This window comes from Phyllosticta capitalensis, assembly GCF_038381095.1.
Source record: "Phyllosticta capitalensis strain CBS 128856 chromosome Unknown BKA78scaffold_13, whole genome shotgun sequence".
In the NCBI taxonomy this organism is placed as follows: Eukaryota; Fungi; Ascomycota; class Dothideomycetes; order Botryosphaeriales; family Phyllostictaceae; genus Phyllosticta; species Phyllosticta capitalensis.
The window spans coordinates 144,573-165,812 of NW_027117451.1; the positions used below are offsets into that span (position 1 = coordinate 144,573).

The 21,240-nt window shown below is 54.4% G+C and overlaps 9 protein-coding genes across 9 annotated transcripts; 3 read left to right on the forward strand and 6 right to left on the reverse strand.

Moving 5' to 3' along the window:
* Positions 1–268: 268 nt before the first annotated feature.
* Positions 269–2,365, reverse strand: BKA78DRAFT_259395 (fungal-specific transcription factor domain-containing protein; the record flags this gene model as incomplete). The annotated part of the gene is made up of 2 exons (XM_066885367.1): positions 269–1,981; positions 2,090–2,365. 2 exons carry the CDS (start codon positions 2,363–2,365, stop codon positions 269–271), a joined length of 1,989 nt encoding a protein of 662 aa, XP_066738428.1.
* A 907-nt stretch (positions 2,366–3,272) lies between these two features.
* BKA78DRAFT_259503 (putative gibberellin 3-beta hydroxylase) lies at positions 3,273–4,638 on the reverse strand (the record flags this gene model as incomplete). The annotated part of the gene is made up of 4 exons (XM_066885378.1): positions 3,273–3,517; positions 3,568–4,156; positions 4,214–4,339; positions 4,393–4,638. 4 exons carry the CDS (start codon positions 4,636–4,638, stop codon positions 3,273–3,275), a joined length of 1,206 nt encoding a protein of 401 aa, XP_066738429.1.
* Positions 4,639–5,701: 1,063 nt separating this feature from the next.
* On the forward strand, positions 5,702–6,179 carry BKA78DRAFT_357390 (Endoribonuclease L-PSP/chorismate mutase-like protein; the record flags this gene model as incomplete). Its single annotated transcript, XM_066892209.1, has 3 exons — positions 5,702–5,753; positions 5,822–5,895; positions 5,952–6,179. 3 exons carry the CDS (start codon positions 5,702–5,704, stop codon positions 6,177–6,179), a joined length of 354 nt encoding a protein of 117 aa, XP_066738430.1.
* A 1,691-nt stretch (positions 6,180–7,870) lies between these two features.
* On the reverse strand, positions 7,871–8,683 carry BKA78DRAFT_259649 (Pyruvate/Phosphoenolpyruvate kinase-like domain-containing protein; the record flags this gene model as incomplete). The annotated part of the gene is made up of 1 exon (XM_066885390.1): positions 7,871–8,683. One exon carries the CDS (start codon positions 8,681–8,683, stop codon positions 7,871–7,873), a length of 813 nt encoding a protein of 270 aa, XP_066738431.1.
* A 769-nt stretch (positions 8,684–9,452) lies between these two features.
* BKA78DRAFT_383805 (major facilitator superfamily domain-containing protein) lies at positions 9,453–11,173 on the forward strand (the record flags this gene model as incomplete). Its single annotated transcript, XM_066893076.1, has 3 exons — positions 9,453–10,731; positions 10,787–11,000; positions 11,164–11,173. The coding sequence occupies 3 exons, from the start codon at positions 9,453–9,455 to the stop codon at positions 11,171–11,173; spliced, it is 1,503 nt and encodes a 500-aa protein (XP_066738432.1).
* A 629-nt stretch (positions 11,174–11,802) lies between these two features.
* Positions 11,803–15,241, reverse strand: BKA78DRAFT_327568 (Pep3/Vps18/deep orange family-domain-containing protein). The gene is made up of 4 exons (XM_066889527.1): positions 14,899–15,241; positions 13,108–14,846; positions 12,199–13,061; positions 11,803–12,142 (listed from the first exon to the last, which is right to left on the reverse strand). Exons 1-4 carry the CDS (start codon positions 15,113–15,115, stop codon positions 12,061–12,063), a joined length of 2,901 nt encoding a protein of 966 aa, XP_066738433.1. The 5' UTR covers positions 15,116–15,241; the 3' UTR covers positions 11,803–12,060.
* A 242-nt stretch (positions 15,242–15,483) lies between these two features.
* On the reverse strand, positions 15,484–17,136 carry BKA78DRAFT_327570 (DExH-box splicing factor binding site-domain-containing protein). Its single transcript, XM_066889528.1, has one exon. It carries the CDS (start codon positions 17,106–17,108, stop codon positions 15,783–15,785), a length of 1,326 nt encoding a protein of 441 aa, XP_066738434.1. The 5' UTR covers positions 17,109–17,136; the 3' UTR covers positions 15,484–15,782.
* A 640-nt stretch (positions 17,137–17,776) lies between these two features.
* On the reverse strand, positions 17,777–19,023 carry BKA78DRAFT_58110 (uncharacterized protein). Its single transcript, XM_066893412.1, has one exon. It carries the CDS (start codon positions 18,722–18,724, stop codon positions 18,056–18,058), a length of 669 nt encoding a protein of 222 aa, XP_066738435.1. The 5' UTR covers positions 18,725–19,023; the 3' UTR covers positions 17,777–18,055.
* A 134-nt stretch (positions 19,024–19,157) lies between these two features.
* BKA78DRAFT_357396 (uncharacterized protein) lies at positions 19,158–20,198 on the forward strand (the record flags this gene model as incomplete). The annotated part of the gene is made up of 1 exon (XM_066892210.1): positions 19,158–20,198. The coding sequence occupies one exon, from the start codon at positions 19,158–19,160 to the stop codon at positions 20,196–20,198; it is 1,041 nt and encodes a 346-aa protein (XP_066738436.1).
* Between the last annotated feature and the right edge of the window lie 1,042 nt (positions 20,199–21,240).

Genomic DNA, 21,240 nt, shown 5'->3' on the forward strand with positions numbered 1-21,240 from the left:
CAGGCCTCGTACCCCATCTGAGCTCACGGGTGGCAGGAAAGTCTCGAATCTGGAAAAGAAGACAGGATCTGGGAAACTCTTTGCCGTACAAGCTGTCGCATGAGTCGGAGGAGCAGAGCGGCAAGCCTTGAAAAGTTGCTCGCGCTTTCTGGAGCGGGAGAGAATGGACGCAGGAAACATACAGTCAATTGAGCATATGCAGTAGCAAAGCGTCCAATTGCGTTGTGAAGTGATTGCCCCTCTATGAGGCCGATGCAGCGTAACACATTCATCTACTCAGAGTCTCCAAACACTCGCCAATCAGCCTCCCAACCTTCCTCCGCCCCCTTCTCCCAAATACATCTCTCGCCCACGCCAAAGCCCCATCGACGTCGCCATCCTGCACCCTAACGACCTCCATCGCCCCCGGTATGCCCTTCCTCACCAGCTGCCACGCGATCAAAAACGCCTTGTACGCATAAAGACTAATCCACGGTGGCTCCGAGTCTGGCGCTCTCGTCTCGTCCAGATAGCGCAGAAACCATGTGATGTGCGGCTGCACCGCCTGCGCCGTCTCGGCTCCAAAGGAGATATCGCCAGCAGACGCCAGGATGGTGGATTCCCTCAGCACCGCGTCGACGCTGCCTTCGATCCTGCCGCACGTGTGCGACGGCGACCATATCTGCAGCTCAATCATGGCAATCTCGAACGTGTGCAGCGCCGTCGACGACGAATCCGTGTCGCTCCCTGCCTGCGACCGGATCGACGGGCCCAGTGCGACGAGCGATGCCTTCAGGGGCTCCAGCCGGTCCAGGCTGAGCCGCCCGGTGATGGCGGACCAGCCGGACACCTCGCGCGCGCTGGAGAGGAGGAATTGCGCAATGTTGATGGCGCCGTACGGGTCGAATGACGGGAGTGACTCTAGGTCGGAGCTGGGCGAGAGGAAGCGTCTGACGGCGTCTGCATATTGCACCGAGTCCGATGAGCTTCGCGTCGTCAGTTGCCGCAGCGCCCACTCCGAGGCAGATGCAGCTGTCCAGCAGCCGACGGGGCACGGCAACTCGTGCTTGATTTCCAGATGCGAGAGTGAGCGCGGGATGGACAAGAGTTGGTACCAGAGCGCGTCGATTTGATGGGCGGCGAAGATTGTCCGCTTGTGTGATTCGGTTCGGATAAAGTCGCTCCACAAAGACTCCAGGTCTTTGGATGCTGCGGCTCCTGAGGGCGCTGGTTGTGTCAAGCCGCAAGAGCGTGCGAGGGTGATCATTTTGGAGTGCATCTTGAGGCCGTATGCGGACTCTTTGCCGCACATATATACTACGGCGCAGATTTCCAGCAGCAGGTACGCTTGGACTGTCTCGACATTGCGTGTCAGATCGTCGTCTCCTTCTTCCTCTGATGAGAGCAGAGCGCGCGCATGTTGGAAGCATCGCCGAGACAAGTCATCTCCTGAGCCTGCCTCGTCATCGCAGTCAGGGTCCTCGCCGTGTTGGTAAGCAAGACAAAGAATGCTGAGAACCAAGCCTCGAGTTGCACCAGCTACATCGAATGTCGGTTGGTGAAGAAAAGGGACAAAATGCGAGGCGTGGGAAAAGTAAAGATCTAATCCTCGCGTGATCTGCGAGCTTGAAGGATGCCAATGGTCCTCGAGCAAGGACAAGTCTTGCGGTGATGAGCCAGGGCTGGGATGAAGGCGGTCGAAGGCCGGAGCCGAAGGAAATTGGGAGTTGAGGAAACCAAAGTCGAAGATGGGGGTGCCCAGCGAAGCACTCAAATCCAAATTGGTCGAGCTTTGCATGGGGGGAATTGGCTCAAGTGCAGAAGGCTGCTGCGTCCTGTCAAAGTCGACGATTGAACCATGTCTGTCGATATTTGCAGGCGCGCTGGCGGCGTTTGAGCACGAGTCTGAGCTTGCCGGCGAGTGATGATGCGAAGGGCTGTAGTCGGCCGGCTCATCTGGCAAGTCCAAGGGCCAGGCTCCACTCTCAACTTCCACATGCGGCTCATTGCCCCATTGCTGAGGAAGGAACCCACTCTGTCCGTCTGCAGAAGGAGCAGAGAATACTTCGACGTTTCGGGATCTCCTTCCGGACCGTTTTGTGGCCGTCACTGGGTCCGGACGGAATCTTTTTGCAGCAGCCGCCTCTTCATGCTCCGGATGTTTTCTCTTCATATGACGATGCTGCAGATCGCGCCGAGAGAAGGTGGTCGGACACAAGTCACACGTATACGCGGATTTATCCCGTGGACGTGTATGAACTGCAGCATGGCGCTTAAGGTTCTCGTGACGCGTGAAGCGGGACTGGCAGATAAGGCACTGGAAAGGTTGGTATGGCTGCTCCTCCGCTCCAGCCACGGCGACAGACATTGTCGAAGCAGTGGCCATCCGTATGAAGTGTGATTATGTTGTGTTCGGTTTGGGAAGTAAGGCAGCAGGGTACCACTTTCCAGGGAGGAGCAGGAGCAGAAGGAACAGGTGGTCGTCGTCGTTGTCGCGGTGGAGTCGGACAGGCTAGCCCGCGTCTCTCCCCCGTAATGCCTACGTCCTTACCGTATCTGCTCTTGTCTTGTTCGGCGGGGGTTTGACCAATAGGTTGAAGATGGGCTGGCAAATCCTCATGGGTTGATTGGTGGGAAGTAAGGCCGAACACTCCCGACATCACCGAAGAATAGATACGGTACATTGTTATCTTAGCCGAGGCGCCCAAGGACAAACGGCATTGGCTGGAAGACCCGATAACACGTCCCCACAGATATCTTACCCCACAGTTGGAAGATCCTGGGGTACGGATAAAGTCCGACGACTGCGCGCCTGCACGCAGAAGTCATGGCACACAGAGCTGCGGCTCCTCCTTGATGAAAGAATGAATACTTTTGTGACCTACAGGGATCGCTGTCGGATTTTGTGGCCTCGCGATTTTGTCGTTGGATTTCCGCTGAAGGTCCAGGTATCGCCAGAGACCGCGCAAAGACCACCACTATACGGCAGCTTTGTCGGGCGTCAGGACAGTGCGCATTGCATTCACGCATCCAAAAATTTTGCCACCGTCAATGAGGGTGCTCTGGAGATTTCACATTACGAGGAAACGACAGAATTTTGTTCAATATCTTGTCAGGGGTATCTGTCAGGGGGCGTTGGGCCCCTGACTCCATTCGCACATTTTCGGACGCGTGAAATGATACAGTGTTGCAATATATTCTGCAAGATCAAACTAATCATAAACGAAGTAACAAAAAAGCAAACGTTCACGTTGCCCAAAACCCTCGCCCGTAAACTCCGCCTGGTATCTCCCTTAGACCGGCAAAACAACCTTGACGCCCATGTAATCGCGCTGGTTCATCAGCTTGCCATCAATCAGAACCTGATCAGCGCCAATGCGGTTGCGCTCCGTGTCTGTCGGGTCCGTCGCCGTCGCGATCTGAATTTCTCGCCACTCACGGTTCGTGGGCACGAGCTTGCCGTTCGAGGTCAACTTCATGAAGCCGGCGTAGACACCTTGGTCCTCGACACAACCTTCCCTTTGGATGAGTGGCGAAGCTGGGAAAGTTAGCATGTTGAGCAGTTTCGCAAAGCGCGAGGAGACTCACCAGTTGCTGGCGTCATGCGCAAATCGCCGACGGAACTGTTGAACAGCACGAGCGACAGACGCTCTTGGTTGAGCTGATCCGCCGGAGGCGTGAAGACGCGGTGGCGCGTCGCCTTGAAGTGGCCACCCGACACAATCTCAAGCGTGTCGCCAATGTTGATGACGAGCGCACCTGGCTTGTACGGCACGTAGTACCACTTCTCGTCGCGACCCCAGATCTGGAGACACGAGATGGGGACCGAAAAGAGGAGGGTGGTCAAGCCAAAGTCGGTGTGACCGTGCATGCGAAGGCCCTTGGAAGCCTCGCGAGTCTGCTGGCCGACGGGGCGGAAGAGGGCGTGGCGGAAGTAGCCCTCACCGGTCGGACTGCCGTGCGATTGCACGTTGTCCCAGAGATAGTCATCAGGAAGCTCCAGGACGCGGGAGAAGAGCTTAAGTATGCGGCGGTTGACGGACTTTGTGAGGTAGTTGCAAAAGGCTTCGATTTCGTCCATGAAGGGATGGAGACACGAAGGGATGCGGTCGATGTTCTCCCATTCGCGAGGGTACCAGTTGAATTGCTCGATTCCATCAGGGGCACTGCGGAAGCGCTGGTGGGAACTCATTAGCATCAATGGGGACCGGCTTGGACAGCGAAATTTCCTTACCTTGAAACCGTATGGATGCTTGTAGCCAGACCACCGACCAGTGTCAGGGTCAAAAAGAAGGCGCTCTTTGTCTTCTTCGCTGATGTTGTTGTACAGATACTGTGCCAGAGAAAACTGGCGGTGGAGCTGGTGTAGTGTCAGGGGCTGCATTGTCTGACGCCACGCATTTTCAAGCTTACCTGCTCTAATGAGACACCATAGTTCTCAAGAAACAAGAAGCCATCATCGCGGATAGCGCTCTTGACTTTTTGCACCAAAGCATCAACGACAGCTGGGTCCTCCGAGTCAAGCAGAGACAGGTCGATCGAGCTCAACTCTGCAAAGTTCTCTTTTTCTTGCGTGACGGGGGGCGGGATCCAGGTAGGGACGAAAGGCTTGCCAGGGAGGTCGGCGGCGGGAGGGGTGAAAGGAGCAGCGGGTGCCATGACTGGTTTGTTGATAGGTATCCTGAGTCCACTGTTTGTAAAGATGTCTTTGTTGTTTGATTTCTGCTGTTGAACAGTTGGTGTTTGCGTCTTATTATACAAAGTCTTTGGCCTCTCAGTTCAATATCTTTTTGGCAAACGCTGATCCGAAGACTACCGCATCGACTGATACAATCTTGGCCAGGCCCGAAGGATCTCCTGATGCTACGGTCTTTGCCCCAAGAGCCGGGAGCCGTTGCCTCGTGCTCCTCCATGTCAGTTTCGTTTCTTCAGAAACACTCTCCACCGTGCTCCTCCTTGGACACTCTTCTGGCCTCCCTCTGCTCCCGGGTAAGCGAAATATGGAACGCGTAGATCTTTTTCTTATCGCTAGGCACTGTCTAATAATCTGAACTGGTCAACGATTGCAGCTTATGGGATTATGTTTGGCGAGCGGCATCCCCAGACCATTTCAGCGGGGCTCAAGGCTTGTACACCCCCGGCTCAACAGTCGCCTCCGCTCAGATTCAGGCAGGATGAAGTCTATAACTCCCCATATCGATCGTATCTTCCTCCAATAGCGTAGTCGCCGAAGATTGCGGAGAGAATCGGCCAGAAGGGCGTAACTGCAGATACGCGAGACTCGCAGATCCCAAATGCACAGGCATTTGGGTAGAGGAGCATCTCGCGGGGGATCGACTGAAGTTCAATCGCAAGCCAATCAGGAAGCGCGAACAGATCAGCCTTGCTGTGATCGTCGGTGGGAGGAGCTCCTCCCAGACCCTGACAGGGATGCTTGCAAGGATGCGCTCTCCAAGTCGCAGGCGAGAGGCTTCCGTGCAGATAGAGCTCCTCCGGCTGCTCCTCCGACCAAACAAAGTGTGGGGAGGAAGGGCGGACGAAGGTGTCGACAGGGTCTCGGGTGTGGCTTGTATAAAAAATAGACGGAAACACGACTTCGGCTTCGATACCAAATCAACCAACCACCATCAAGCAAGTCTCAACTCGAATTGCTCCTTTATCCGAATCCTTTTTACACCACCTCTCGATTTAGCCTCGCGATACATCAAACAACAAAGCGAAAATGTCCCGCCAACTCATTTCGAGCGAGAAGTTCCCTACCAAGCCGCACAACTGTAAGTATTTGGTGCCAAAAGTCTTCCGTTCGACGTTTCGGGAACATTTATTGACAAGATTGATGCAGGCCCCGCGGTCAAGGTTCCCGGCCTCGTTTTCTGCGCCGGCCAAACAGCCACAGGAGAGATCAAGCAAGCAACGGTGAGCTTCCACCAATCTGGCCCCTGCTGACACACTTCGCTAACGCCACCGCTCAGCGCACCGCGCTGCAAAATCTCAAGGAGGTCCTCGAGCTCGCAGGGTCATCGCTCGAGCAGGTCGTCAAGTACAACGTGTACCTGGCGGACATGAAGGATTTCGCCGGGATGAACGAGGCTTACATCGACTTCTTGAAGGACATTCCCATGCCGTCGCGGTCATGCCTCCAGGCCGTTCCTCCCGGAAACGGTACCGTCATTGAGATTGAGTGCATTGCGCAGGCTTAGAGGTGCGGTGGTGAAGAAGATGGGACACGGCCATCTGATAATGAACAAAAGAAATGACGAATTACGATGCATCATTTATGACACGTGTGACGACGACGATCAGGTTCTTGAAATGTTACTGCCTTCCAAGAGAGGAAAAGGGCGCGTGGTCAATAGACTCGCTTTTTACTCCAGTGCTTGCGGCTGCACTTGCGCCTGCAGTCATGTCTTGAACAGGCAAGACGCTCCAGACGTAATCGCGTCATTGGGAACACAGTGGGTGACGAAAGAAATTGCTAATCCAGGAATCTCTGTTGCCAAGTTAAAATACGTAGGGACGTGGAGTTCTTAAGTACTTGATGTGTTCAACATAGAGAGAATTTTCTCTTAATGGGTAGTCACAGTGAGTGTTCAAGTGCTCGCGTCTGTGAAGGTGCGACGACTTGAAGCTGGGCCAGGGTTGAATTTCTTTCCTCACCCACTGTGGCCCAAAATAATCGATCCAGCCATGGGAAGAGAACATCCAACTCAACGGCAAGAACTTCTGTGACAAAATTGGAAAGTGCAACACAGATGCCCGCATCTGATTTCGCAAAAGTCTTGCATCGTCCATTTTTACCGCGAGGCTTTGCGATGAAGCAAGTCTCTTTCGTGACCGCACCAGACACAGTAGACTACAAGACAGTACAAATTCGTCAGTGAGTCATTTCCTGGCAATTTGAAGTTTGTACGACCCATGCGTGCTCCAAATGTGTCCCAAACTACTGTTTCCTGTCTTAAAGTCGACCTGTCTTTGAATGCTCCCAGTGGCAGGGCATCTGAGCCGAGAATACTCTCATGAATTCAATAGCTACGTAAAGGATTCATGATCAAGCCAGCGTCCTTTATCACTTAAGCTGGGCAAGCGACGTCGGCGTTTGCCCCTGAAAGCAGCACCGATCCACCGCAATGCCCACCGAGAATCGAACAGTGATCCATGAGTGTTCGATAGCTATCAGATATTGACCGCAACAATTCTCTAACACATCAATCAATCTTCTTCGTGACAAACACTTCGATAGAAGCCGGACTTTCGGCGGCTTCCCCTATCAGACAGTGATGCACAACACTACGCAATGTCATAGCCCAGCCTTCGGAGTTCTGCCAGAGTGTACCTTTTGCGTAAGAGAATCGAATACAGACGAGTGGCGCACCCGACTGATTCGTCATTGCTTGACAGTGATAAGCGACGAGGCGAGGATGTGCCCCTGAAATCGGCGACGGGGGAGATTCACCCTCGTCGGCGTTTGACAGAGCTCCAATGACTGGTTCAGCGTCAGCCTAGTACTACTTGCGGTATCATCGGATGGTAATGCTGTGTGTGACAGAAGCTTTCTTGAAAAATCTGGAAATACTGGCATTTGCCCTTTCCCCGACGATCTGGGGCTTACGAGAGCAAGTCGTGCAACACATGTAGCAGCGACTGTGTAGATAGAGAACTTACAAGTCAGAATAATGCAACGCTGGGGAGTATAGAGTCCGTCCGGTGCAGCGGACTTCAAAGTATGCAAGTCTTCTTAGTGCCGTCACAGGGAGCATCCAACCCACTTCAACAGCGCCTGCCGCGTTTCAACAACTGCAAAGAATACACGAACAGAACAACTAACATTCACAATGATTACAGTGAAAAGATTCTATTTGTCTATGATTCAATTACATCCATCGTGCCCCTGCTATGACTTGGCAACATCAATCTCGGCCATGTACCAGTTCTGTATCGCCTTGGTATCGCCCGTTATTGCCACCATGTCGAACTTGGCCTTGGCCTCCTTCGCCACCGTACCGTTGTTGACCATGCGGCCGACCCACTTGCCATGCTTCCGTCCGGCGGCGACAATCTTGTCCAGGGCAGACACGAACTCGGGCTCGTCGCCCCGCGCGGGCGTGTAGCCGAGGAGAGACTGCGCCAGGTCGTTGGGGCCAATGAAGAGCATGTCGACGCCCTCGACGGCGGCAATGGCATCGACGTTGTCGACGCCCGCCCGCGTCTCAATCTGGATCATGGTGATGAGCGTCTCGTTGGCCGTCTTCATGTACTGCGGCGTGGTCAGGCCGTGGCCGATGGCCGGGAACGCGGAGCCCTGGCCGCGGACGCCCTGGGGAGGGAACTTGGACGACGCCACGATCTGCGCGGCTTCGTCTGCAGTGTTGATTTGCGGGACCATGATGCCGTGGGCGCCAGTGTCGAGCGCCCGCTTGATGATGTCGTGTGCGGGCCCGCGAATGCGGATGATGGGCGAGACGCCCAGCGCCGAGATGGCGGCGACGGAGTTGTGCATGGCTTCGTCGCCAATGTGGCCATGCTCGCAGTCGATGATGATGCCGTCAAAGCCACTCAGCGCGACGACTTGGGCCTGACGGACGGAGGGGATTGCCAGGAATGTCAAGAGCGGGTACGACCCGGCTTGGAGGCCATTGAGTAATCTCAGACGAGGGTTCTCGACCTTGGTGGTGAGGGCAGTAGGCCATGTTGTTTGCGCCGACATTTTGGTGTGGAAGTGTAAGGATCCGGCTTGATGAGATTGGTACTGATGGAGGATAGGAGGCGGCACCAAGATGGAAAACACGGTATTGTTTCGATGATTTTCTAGGGGTTGGTTGTTTTCACTCGACCGCTGCCAACTTGGACTGACTTTTTAAGTGCGCTCCTGCTCCTGGTTGGCTGCAGTGAGGAGTAGGTGTTCAATCCGTCAATTGGGGACATTCTGTCTCTGTTTGGCCCGTGCCCATAATCTGGGAGGAGCGCCATCTCTGGTCCCATGAAATCGTTGATAAAGCTATACACGTTGGTCAGGAGGAGCGCATCTCTCACGGTTGATATTGACTGCTTGCGTATACAGTTGATGAGGCGTCGTCAAAGTAACTCAGCAGCAGTCGTATCGGGAGGAGCTCCTCCCACCCGGATTTGCAACCGTGTGGGTCCATCCCTGTTCAGCCGAGTTGCAACCGACACGGCGAAGGAAGCATCGCCGTGCGGCGGTCGACCTTTTGACAACCCTTTGCAAAAACCGACGGGTATCACAGGTGCCATGGGACTTCCAAGAGATAGGCTTCTGCGGCGAATGAAAGATTAGGCTTACAAGTCGAGTTGGTCCTTGAACCAAGACTACGAGGGTCGATAAAATCATGGACTTGCCATAGGAGGAGCCACCGCGCGGCAGTCATACCGAATCGTCTATCGTCTTTCTTTTCTTGCGTCTACGGCGTCTTCGCTCCTAGACGCCCTTGTACTCTCCCATTGCCTCTGTGCCCGCCATGGACATCGACAAGAAGCCAGCCCAGGAAGATGTCGGAGACGCTCTGTCTGTTGCTGAAGGGCAGATGGCCGCGGCCAACGGCAAGCCCAAGCCAGAGTCACTATGCCAATACTCCGACCACGAGATTGACGGGCTCATCAAGAAGCTCGTCCGCAAGATCGATTTCTTCATCCTCCCACCCATCGGCATATTGTACATTCTCAACTACATCGACCGGCAGAATCTCTCGGCGGCGAAGCTGCAAGGCATCATGGAGTCGCTGGACATGAACACGCAGCAATTCGCAACGGCCGTCTCGATTCTCTTTGTAGGCTACCTGCCGTTCCAGATCCCCAGCAACCTCCTCATCACGCGGATCCCGCGGCCCGGAATGTACATTTGCTGTGCCGTCGTCATCTGGGGCGGCATTTCGGCCCTCACGGCGCTGGTAAAGACGTACGATCAACTCCTCGCCGTACGAGCCTGTCTTGGAATCGTCGAAGCCGTCTTCTTCCCTGGAGCAGTCTACTATCTCTCGGCATGGTACACCAAGAAGGAACTTGGAAAGCGTCTTGCCGGGCTGTACATTGCCCAACAGGTGGGCAACGCATTCGGCGGCCTCTTCGCCGCAGGCATCCTCCAGCTCGACGGCGCGCACGGCATTTCGGGATGGAGATGGTTGTTCATCATCGAAGGGTGCGCCACAGTCGGCATTGGAGCAATCTGCGCGTGCATCATGCCCGAATTCCCCTACAACAGCCGGATGCTGTCACAAACCGAGCGCGACCTGGCAGTCTGGCGGATGGAATCCGAGGCCGGCGCCGCCGAGGGCCACGAGAAGGAGAGCCCGCTCAAGGGCTTCTTGGACGCGCTGTCGGACCCCAAGATGCTGCTGCTCATCTTCTGCAACATCCTGTCTCAGGGGCAGGGGTCCATCGCCAACTACTTCCCCACGCTCGTCGACGCCCTCGGCTACTCGAGCACCGTCAGCCTGCTGCTCACGGCGCCGCCGTACATACTCGCCGCCTTTGTCTACTACGGCATCACCTGGTGGTCGGATCGCAGGAACACCGTGTATCCCATCATCATCGCCCTGCTGTCCATCTCCATCGTCATGTACATCATCCCCATGTCGACCGACAGCGTTGGCGCCCGCTACTTTTCCATGATGCTGCTGCCGTTTGCCAGCGTCGGCCCGCAGATTCTCATGTACAAGACCATAAACCTGCACCTGGCTCGCCCCATTTCCAAGCGCGCAGCCGCCTCTGCTCTGGTCAATGCCATTGGCGGCACATCAAGTAAGCTTCCTCTTCCCCTTGGACTGCAACGCAACAAGCCTAACTCAACCAACAGACATCTGGTCCTCATACCTCTACTACGACGCACCGCGCTTCTACGCCGCCTTCGGCACGCTGATGGGCTGCGGCGTGCTCTTCATCGCCACCATCACCCTCTACCGCTGGCTGGTGCGGCACGAGAACAAGCGCCTCGACTCGGGCGACCCGGTGCAGATTGCAAAGGTCATCAAGGGCGGCGTGACGCAGGAGATGGTCGACCTCGGCTGGCGGTATGAAATGTATTGAGAGCGTAGTTGTGTTTGTAGATTTTTTTTTCCCCCCTCTTTGAATGTATACGACTTTGATACGTCAAAGACGATTTTGTCAGTCTGCTTCATGTTGTCAGCGCTTCTGGAAAGTACCTGGACCGTCGCACTTGCCTTGCCTGCTCAGAACTGCCTAATCGACTACCTATTGGCTTCGTCACCTGGAGCACGAGCACCTGTCTGTTCGTGTCTGGACTTTTCATTGCCTTCGCTACCCAGCTCGCAAAAGTGCCTCTCGTTCTCCAAAGTCCTGTTCTCTTCCAGCTTCCTCTTCAGGCGTATCCACCGATTAACTTCCACGCAGCAAGCCAGCCAGCCAACGCAGTCGATCTCAAAGGCCCAACTCTCACCTTCCTACCATAACACGCCACTCTCGCTCCCTCACCCTCGCCCTCTTCGGGTCCCGCATCCAAGCCTGCGCGCCTCGCAGCACACGAAACGACATGAGACGGACGAAATTCCCCATAGCGGCTAGGCACAGCTGCCCACGGAGTCCATATGATTGGCGTTTGGTCGGGAAGGGGCCCACGAGACACGAGGACGGATTTGGGTTCTTTGCATGGGGTTGGGTTGGACGAGGGCGTTGGTTGGATCGCGCAAAGTCGACTGAATAGCTTGATGGCTTCTACAGGGAGTGATCAGCCCGAAGCGAGATGCCGCGATGGCAAAGCTGGGGATTTGTACGGGTACCTTTTCTACCATTTCCAGGGGACATGGCTCCTTGCGTACCTGTGATGGAATGACTGGCAAATCGGATGCATAGCAATCTTCGATGCCGTATTCAAGGACTGGCGTGGAAGCATCCAAGATGTAAAAGGTAATTGAGATAGAAAAAGGCATATACATCGACGCGTGCTGTACAGTACAATCAACTACGACCGCCTGCTTCCTTCCGAGTCGTCAAAAATTGTCAATCGAGCAAAGGGTATCTTCTAGCCTGGCCACCACCACCGCATGCACTACTCACCGCAAACGGACACAACACGTTACCATGTGTGTTGCGCCTCCTCCCTTCCATTAATCATTACAAAGCCCAGTCATTAGTCTCGTTCGGCGCAACAAACGGCTCATCGATTTGCTTGACGGCCATTTCGCTGCACAAGACGCTACGCACGTATGTTAGTCTTCCTACTTTCAGAGCACACGACGGGACGAGACTTACCAAGCCTCAGCGACCAACTCGTCCAACTCTCTGGCTGCCCTCTCCCTCCTCGCGCCCGCACTCGTGCCCTTGGTAACCTCCATCTGCAGTTCCCTGATACGCCGCCCCTTTGCCACGCCCGCCTGCTCGACGACTTTGCGGCCCAGGCACTCGGAGTGAAAGGCGTGCTGGCAGGGAAAGACGAAGAACTGGCGAGCGAGCAGTGGCAGACGGCACACGTAGCACTTTTCGCCAGGCTCCACAATGGCGTAGCGCGACTCGAGCTGTTTGATGTCGGCCTTGATGTGCTGCGCCGTTAGAGTGCTCTCGTCCATTTCCTTCTTGAGCGAGTCGATGGCGCGGCTGTATTCCTCCAGCGCTGCGCAAATCTCCTCTTTGAAGTCGTCGATGACAACAAAATCGGGGAAGAAGGGGATGAGGTCTTCAATGCGGAGAAGGTCGCTTCGTTGGAGGAACTCGATGGCTGGCTTGATACCAGTGCTCTCGCTGATGACCTTTCTCGCCACTGCGAGCCACAACTTCTTGCGTAGTGCTGGGTTGGATTCTGGGCGATCAGCCACGCTACTTGCAAGATCGACCTCGTTATATTTGAGCGCAAGGTCGACAGCCTGGACGTATTGCGACATTGAGCTGTAAATGTGGACACAGGACTGTACCCGTTTGTGCTGGATACAGAGGCGGAGTGCGAAGTCGGCATCGTAATCTTGCTCTTGAGCTAGCGATTGGGCCTCGAGATATGAGAGAAGCGCGGATTCGTCTCGCGATGGGTGGGATGCGTAGATGGAAATCAAGGTGTTGTGGACAGCCGCGTCCGTCGAGTGATGCTGGTTGATTTCGAATTGGAGATATCTCACGGCTTGATTCTACACGTCGTCAGCTTGAACTCTGAGTGGTATATTGGCGGCTTACTTGAGAGAGGGGTCCAGTATGAATCTTGTTGTAATTGAGCAGGGCTGGAATGAGTTTGCGCGCGTCGAGATTGGCTTGCCGCATCAATATATCGACAAAGTCGTGAGGAGAGTGGGCCATGAGTACGGAGCTGTACTTGTAAAACACGTCGGGGTCTGTCTGCTTTTTCAAGACGTTGAGAGCCTCGGTCCATCTCTCTCTCTGCACCCAGTATGACAAGACATAGTTGTGGTCATTTACGACTGTCGCAAAAAATAGCAGCTCTTCTTCCCGGCCATGACTGCTGATAATCTCGTACACGGTCTTTTTGTCAAGGTCTGCTCGGTATCGCGTGACAAACTCTTGAAACTCGCGGCGAATGACGGAAAGCTGGTCCTCGGTGTCGCGGGTGCTGCTTTCTGACAGCTCTGCCTTTGTCCCAATGGTGTCGTCGAGGGTGTTCAATTTGGATATGTAAATTTCAACAAGCCAAGTGGCGAGGAGGATACGTTGCATCGTGGCGGATTTCTTCAGGGTGGAGAGTTTGGTCAGCAGGTATTTGCGCAAGGCATCCTGCTCCCCGTGGTCGACAAAGGTCAGAGCGACTTGCTCAAATGGCTTGGTACTCCGTCCATAAACGCTGGCGGCCTCCATGAAGTTCCCTTTCTTGACGAGGTAGTCGCCTGACGCTGTGGCCACTGCATCCTTTTGAGCGGGTGTTTTGGCGTACTGCGAGGCTTCCTCAAACTGCTGTTGGCTCAAAAAGATTTTCCAAATATCCCGGCTCTCGTCATAGACGCTGATTTCAAAGACTTCTTGCTTGGTAAACAACCAGAAGGTGCTCTTCTTCCGATCGGCGACTAGACCCAGTACATTTTGATCTTGATCAATGACTGCTTGGTCGTAGACGATCGTGTCGTCAAGCCTATTCGATGCAACTACACGTCCATCCACGAGCTGTATAACATGCCAGTGGCTGAGAATCATGGAATGTGCAGGTTCTTGGAAAGATTTCGGGCGGCCGCCACGAGTCCGAGATGGAGGTATCTTGGAGCGCGGAAACAACTTAGAGCCTTGGAGAACAGCGTTGCCAATGTTTGGTGAGTCAATGTTGGTCAACAACTTGCCGTGAAATACGCCGTGTGCAGAAAGCCATGCAAACGCTCTTTCCCTCTCTGTTGCTGTGGACGCGGCAACCTCTTCCGTCTCAGGTGATATTGAAAGCATGGATGGCGCGGCGTGGGGCGGTCGGTCCAAGTCGTATACTGACGGTCTCTCAGCCTCGAAGAGCCTGCTGTAGATGGACCCGCTGCCCTCTCTGCCGGGTCGACCGATTCTTCCAATCCAGTGCTGCAAGCTTGTTGGAGTTGCGAGCAGGATGCGGCGTATGTCCGGTCGACCGGGTATCGCGTCCGTCCATATCCCAACGACGGGTCCATCAGCCTTGTAGACCGTCTTGATATACCTCTCTTCGCGGCGATAGAATTCGGCCGAAGGCTCAATGTAGACTTCAAAGATGGTCCCGTCGGATGCGCCGACAAGAATTTCGCGCGTAGAAGCTGTAGGTTCGGACGGATTCCATGATACGCTCTCGATAGTCACGCCCTTCAATCGCGCGAGTGGCTTCGGTTGGCGGCTTTGGGTGTGTAGGTAGTAATTCTCTCCAAGCGTTGTCGAAACGATCAAGTGGGAGGCCGATGGGTCTAGGAACATGCGGCGAATGATTCCGATTTCCACGGGTCTCTTGGGAAGGTCGACATCTGTCAAAACTACATCAGCTGAAAAGCTAACGACAAAGCCGACGATGTTTACCGTCAATGTCTTCCGGGCTGTCCAAATCAAATCTTAGGATACGGCCGGTCTCAAATGCGAGGATGAGGACGTTGTTGGCAACTTCGGCAGCGACGAAGTCGGAGGGTCGGTCGAACTTGAGATTTACGAGCTCAACATTGAAGATCGGGAGCGACTCGTCGTTGAGGTTTTGGAGGCCATTGGACGCGACGTAGCCACCAGAAGGATCGAAAGCCATGTCGAACGGCAGTGTTCAGGTCGGTATCATCGCAGAAGACGGACCAGTAATTTGCTGGGACCACTGGGGGCCTGGAGGCGGTGGAATATTAGGGACGAGAGCGCGTGGGTTGAGAATATAGGTACTGGCGGGGAGCTGGAGCTGGGAGCGGAGCTTGGAGGTGTCATCGGCTGCACGGGCCATTACTGTTCGGGACGGGAGCCGACTCGGCTTCCCGGACGGTCACCATCGGCAGCGCACTTCTCGGGCCGTAGGACAAGTCGGCCTCCGGTCTTCATCACGGAGCTTGCGGTCTATGACCTATGCGTACACTGCAATCATGGGCTAATAAGCAGCAAATTTGATACCGCAAAATCAAGTAGGGCATCACTGAATCAATCGGGTCGAAGCAAGTTGGTGCGCAAGCTTCGAACTTGAGTGGGTATATTTCTATTTCCTTTCAACCAGTCCATCGGTCCATCTTTTGCTCTGTCCAGTATGCATGCGATTAGCATGAACCATTGCGAGCGTATAATTAGAGCCAGATAGGACTCTCCAAAAGTCTTGTCCGATTCGTAGCCCGTTGCAACAATGTAAAAGGCTAAGAATGCCAACTCTTTGAGTTCCAAGTGTATTTCGAGTTGTCCCAAAAAGCTCCCACCTTCAAGGAGGAATTCCGAAAGCCATCTCAACGTCGTCGTCGATCACTCTCGTACCTCTCTCTACTCCGGTCGCGACCATGGCGTGAATGTCTTGAAGAATATGCTTCTTCCCTATCACGACGTCGAGGCGATCGCTTCCGGTCCCCAGATCGTCTGTCATAGTCCGATCTGCTCTCGTACTTGCGCCTCCCATGAGAACTCTCGTCCGACTCGCTTCGGCTTCGATGGCGACGGGAGGACTTGTATCTGCTCCCGTTGTCTCTATCCCGACCGCGGTCGCGATCATCTCTTCTCCGATCCTTTTCTCTCCTCTCAGAATCGTAGTCATCGTAGTCTCTGTGCCGCCTCGATGTCTTGGATGAGTGGCGATCAGAGTCCTCGTGTTTTTTGGAAAGGGCAGCCTCATTCTCGGCATTCTTTAGATCCTCCATCTTCTTGCGCAGCTCCTCTTCCGTCAGCTGCTCCCCTGTCTTGGCGTTTCGTAGCACCACCGGGTTGTATGTTTCTGGACCTTTCCTTCTGCTCTTTGCCGTCTTGCCCCATGTACCCATCTCTTCCCCTATCGCGGCATCGGCCTTGGCACCTATTCCCAGCAGCGCCGGCCTCTTCTCCAATATCCGTGGCTGTACTGCCTTTTGTCCTTTCCGCCTTCCAATTGCCTCGCCCTCTTTCCATCCCATACCACGAAGCAAAGCAGCTCCAAACTCCTCGACGGGAACGGCCTCGTATTCGTTCAAACTCGCCATGTCGGGCGCGGACTCGTAATCGCGACGGAAGGCTTGTTCCTCAGTCTCCACAGCTGGAAGTACCAGCTCAGACTTTGGCTTGTCGCCAGTCAAAGCTTCTATGGCGAGTTGGTCGTCCGTCTTGGGTTTTGCAGGTTCGCTCGTCGAGTCTCCGGCCGCTGCGCCTGCTTCGCCCTCGGGGGCAGGCGTCGTCGCGGCGCCATTCTGTTCTTCTGTTGGTGTAGAAGAGGCCTCCTTGTTGACTATGTTCAGACCGTAAACCGGCTTCTCTTCCTCGAAGTCGTCGGCAGCGGCGTTCGCATGCGCATTTTGCCGGTTTGGAAGAGCACTCTTTTGGCGCTTCCTTTGGCTCTCAGCGCGCCAGTCGCGATTCGGTTGGCTTGAAATGACGAGGGGCCCGTTGCTGGTCTCTTTTTTGGCCGAGTCTATGGCACCGCCAGCGGCGACGTCGAAGTGAGAGACTGTCTGAGCCTGGGGAGCGGCGTCTTCATCGTCGGAGTCTTGGAGAGTGGAGTGAGGGCGCTTCTTGTTTGCTGGAGCAGGTGCTTTTTTCGAACCGAGCGCAAGGGAAAACTTGGCGGGAGCGGGAGCGCTTGAGGGTGCCATGTTGAAAGTGGCAAGAATTGCGTTGCTGTGACCTCGAAAGCTACGACTCGAGTTAGGGAGACGCGATTCAGGGCCAAACAGCACTCCAGCCGAGATGACGTAATCATGCTCTCCCGCAGCCTGGCACTCATTCCTCCCTCCGATCTTCCATTGATCTACTTACAAACATCTATTTACAATTTTCGACACATCTTCAACACCGAAACGATTGATTGCTCTACAGAAAAAAAGGTTCCATGCTTCACTGAGTTGGGTATCATCACGAAATGTCCAATTCTTCCTCCCAACTCCAACAATCGATTCCAAACTACAAAGTCCTCCGCCTTGACAACCTTTGACAAGCCGACCGTACTGATATTCTGCCACCTTTTCCACCATTCTGAATCGTAGCTTCGTCCACAAAATATCCAACCCCGATCCCATCGACATTCCGTTCACAACAGTCTCCTCCGCTTCCCAGCAGCTGCAATTCGTAAAGTCCTCATCTTCGTCGTCAGGGCTTCTATATCCGGTTCATAGCTGGCGTTACGCGACGACCAATGAAAATCATTATCATGGTCGTCGTCAGGGAAGGCCAATTCGGCAAGGACGTCCCTGGTCTTGGTGGCCACACATCTCTCAAGACGGTTCAGAGCGTCCGGTACAATGTGATTTCGTCCCGGCCGGTAACGCACGTCGATCTGAAACTGAGAGAGATACTGGGAGGCCCGAATCAAGCGTAGGTTCAACAGTTCTGCTGCCTCGCAATGGCGGTGATGGCCGAACGATCCGTGAACAGGAAAACCTTCGGCGCGGCCTCCATCAAGGGGCGCAACTTGCGGATGGCCCAGCACACTCCAGCCATCTCAAGCTCGGTTGGCCAGTAATTGTGCTCTGCCGCCGAGGGGGCGCTTCGACAGGAACCACATCCGCTGATGCTGTCGTCATTTGCCTTCGATGGCGACGATTCAATGGTGGAATATCCTGTACGCACTGGCCATAAAAACACACAGTAGCCTCCCTCCCGCCTCTTGATAGCAAGCATTGGTAAGGTCAGTTCTGAACCTTTCCTTGATCTGCTCCTTAATATTAAAGTCGAGTCTCTCGCGTTGCCTCTGCTCTTCCGTCAAGGTTTTAGCCCTGTCAATGTATTGCTGGAGATTCAAGACAGCAAAGTCTTGTCGCTGGCATGCAGCCTTGAATTGGAACGAATTGAACGGTTTGTCGGGGGCCCTTGTGCAAGCATCTGACTTCCAGGCGGGGTCAGGTACGCAGAGGATGTCCCTTTCTTTGCGGTGTCTCTTAAAGTCGTGTTCGTGGGCACCGAAAGATAGCCAGAAGAGCCACGCCTTGGTGTCGCAATTGTTGCGTGTATTCGAAGGCTCTTGGTCAGGTCCTGGCCAAACTCGAGAAAAGTGTTTCATGTTCTGTTTTTCCCACCAGGGATGGTTTTCTTCGTCGCCATTGTCATTTCCGTCGAAAGATGCCGGTCCCATACCTTCGCCGTATGGGTCGCCGCGCTTCTGGATGGCGCTTCGAGTTTGTTGTGCGGGTTGAAGGGTGCACAGCAAAAGTAAGGCCATTGTCGCCAGCAAGCCAAAGGCCCAGAACCTTTTCGATCGGCTGATTGCGTTCATCTTGGTGGAGTGCGTGTAAGATGTGAGTGGAATGGGGAGGGTCGTTTTCGCGAAAGGTGTGAGAGGAATGGAGTGTCGTTTGTGTGCTCAGACTTCAGACTGAACCTGGGAGCCTGGATCTTTTAAAACGAAAATTCCCAACAAGTCACTTGGTACCATGGTTCACAAGGCCGCTGCTATGGCTATGAACAGTCATTCATTTACTGTTGGGCAGGTTTTTCAGTTTCCTGAGTCAACATGTGCAAATTTCATTGTTAACAGTTAATGATCTTTCAAGATGCTAAATTCAGGTCCTTCAGGCACTAAGGCAGAGGTGGCGCAAACGGTCCAATGTGCAAGTCGTCGGGTGTGTCTGTTTGGTCGCCGCGCACGAATTCACAACACCACACGCGCGGTGCACTTTGCTCGGCACTCGACATTTTGCTCAACGACAATGCCAGGTGACCAAGTCTCTCCACCAAACAACTCAAGGGCTGCTGACGAGATCACTGCAACCATGCACGTTGACCCGCCTGAGCATCCTGGAAGGAAGATTGCCCCGGAGCTGTCGCCGCTCGGCCTCAGCGAAAGAGAGCGATCCAGTCTCCTCCGCGGACCAACTCTTCGCGTCGACGTCGAGGTCGAAACCACCGATGGTGAACGCTCCATGTGGACCGTCGGCACCTTTCCTCGCGCCATGTTGTCGCAGTTCAGCTCGGTCATTGCCAGATTCGTCGCCAAAAACCCCTTCGCAACCGACATCGCCTTCGTTTCCGACGTCAATCCCACGGCTCTGGCCTACGTCATCGACTGGATGATGGAGATTTGCACGATTAGCAAGGTCAACCTGCTTCCAATGACCATGGACCTCCACAAAGACCTTGACGTCTACTTTGTTGTGCGCAGCCTTCACATCGACGATGCCGAGAAGACCGTCGGCGACGGCCTCATCTTCTTCATTAAAGGCTGCGCCTGGGACCTTGACGCCTACGCCACCATGGTCAACAAGCTTCCTCTCAAGAGCCGCGTCATGGACCAGCTTCTCCTCACCACGCTGTACCTCTGTCACGAAGACATGTTGCCGGGCTTTGACAAGATTCGCGCCACCTTGAAGCCGCTGCCAAAGGTGCGCGACCGTATGCGCGTGTTGGACCTGTCGATTGAAGATCCTGTCGAAGAGGACAATGATGTGAGTGAGATGGACGCGCAGGCTGCTTATTCGGTCGGAGACGTGCGTCAGATGGACGCGCAGGCTCAGTACTCTGTCGGAGTCAAGGATGAGATGGACCACCAGCCTCAGTACTCTGTCGGAGTCAAGGATGAGATGGATCTCCAGCCTCAGTACTCGGTTGGAAAGAAGGAGGAGATGCATGAGCCGGTTGAGAAGCAGGCTGAGATGGATGTGGATGTGGCGAAGCCGGGACCCAAGATGGGCTACTTTCGTCCTCAATCAAGGATGCCAGGAAGCTTTGGCATGATGAGGAACGGATTGTAGCGCCCGCTGAGTGGTAAGCATATTCCTCGTCGTCGAGACGCGCCCATTGACCGATCACTCTCCAGATTCAAACGTCAGCGACCTTCACAAGTTCTTCGTCGACCAGCACTCTCTGACCAAATGAGTCCCATATCCCACCCTCCCTCGATTGTACAAGCAACCAGCGTTCGGCAACTCGGCGCCATATCGACAGAAACGCGGCGCGCAGGACAGACCTCGAACAAAACAAAATAACGGAAACAAGGAGTCGTGAAGACCACGCAACAACATGCATGCACCAAGATTTTCAACGTGGCGAAGCAGGCCTCAACGAACGTTCTGGAAAGCTTTTCTATTGGACAACTGTGAAGGACAAGACCTTCCTAAGTGGGCTAGTTTACAACGCGAACCTGGAACCCTGTACGCTCGCCTTCCTGGCTCACTCTCTTCTGGCAAAGGCTGACTTGACTCCTTGACAGTGCTTGCTTTTCTCTGCGGGACGATATGGCAGCATGCGTGGAATACATGACGGTGAGAGAACACGATGCGATCGATTGTTGTGTGTTTCGCGGGACTTGGTGGGCTTTTCTTCAAGCGATGGATTGGCTTCTCTGTGTTCCGCATCAACGCGATCTCTTTCGTCGGCAGCGAGCCTCGCGATTCCATAGTTCTCTTGAGCGCGTCAAATTGATGATACCAGACTTCGGATACACTTTGCTTTCGATTGCTCCACTCCATTCCCAACCTCGATCCACACTCCTCTCGTCCAATTGAGCCCACCCATCCTCCCAATCTGAAAAGAAAATCACCACCCCTTCCCACCCCTAGCGCCCCAACAGACTCGAACGCCGGTCTCCCCCGTCCACCTCAACATCCCGATTAGGCAGTGGCAGTATTCCAAAAACAAAAAAAGATACAACGACCTCAACCCACTCGGCCAGTGCTTGGTCTGACAGGGAGCAGGGTCGGATTGATTTGCTGTTGGGTTAGGAGGATGGGAAAGTAGTGGTGGTTTGGGCATTATATAGATGAGCTGGGGTCACAGTGGGTGATGAAAGAAATC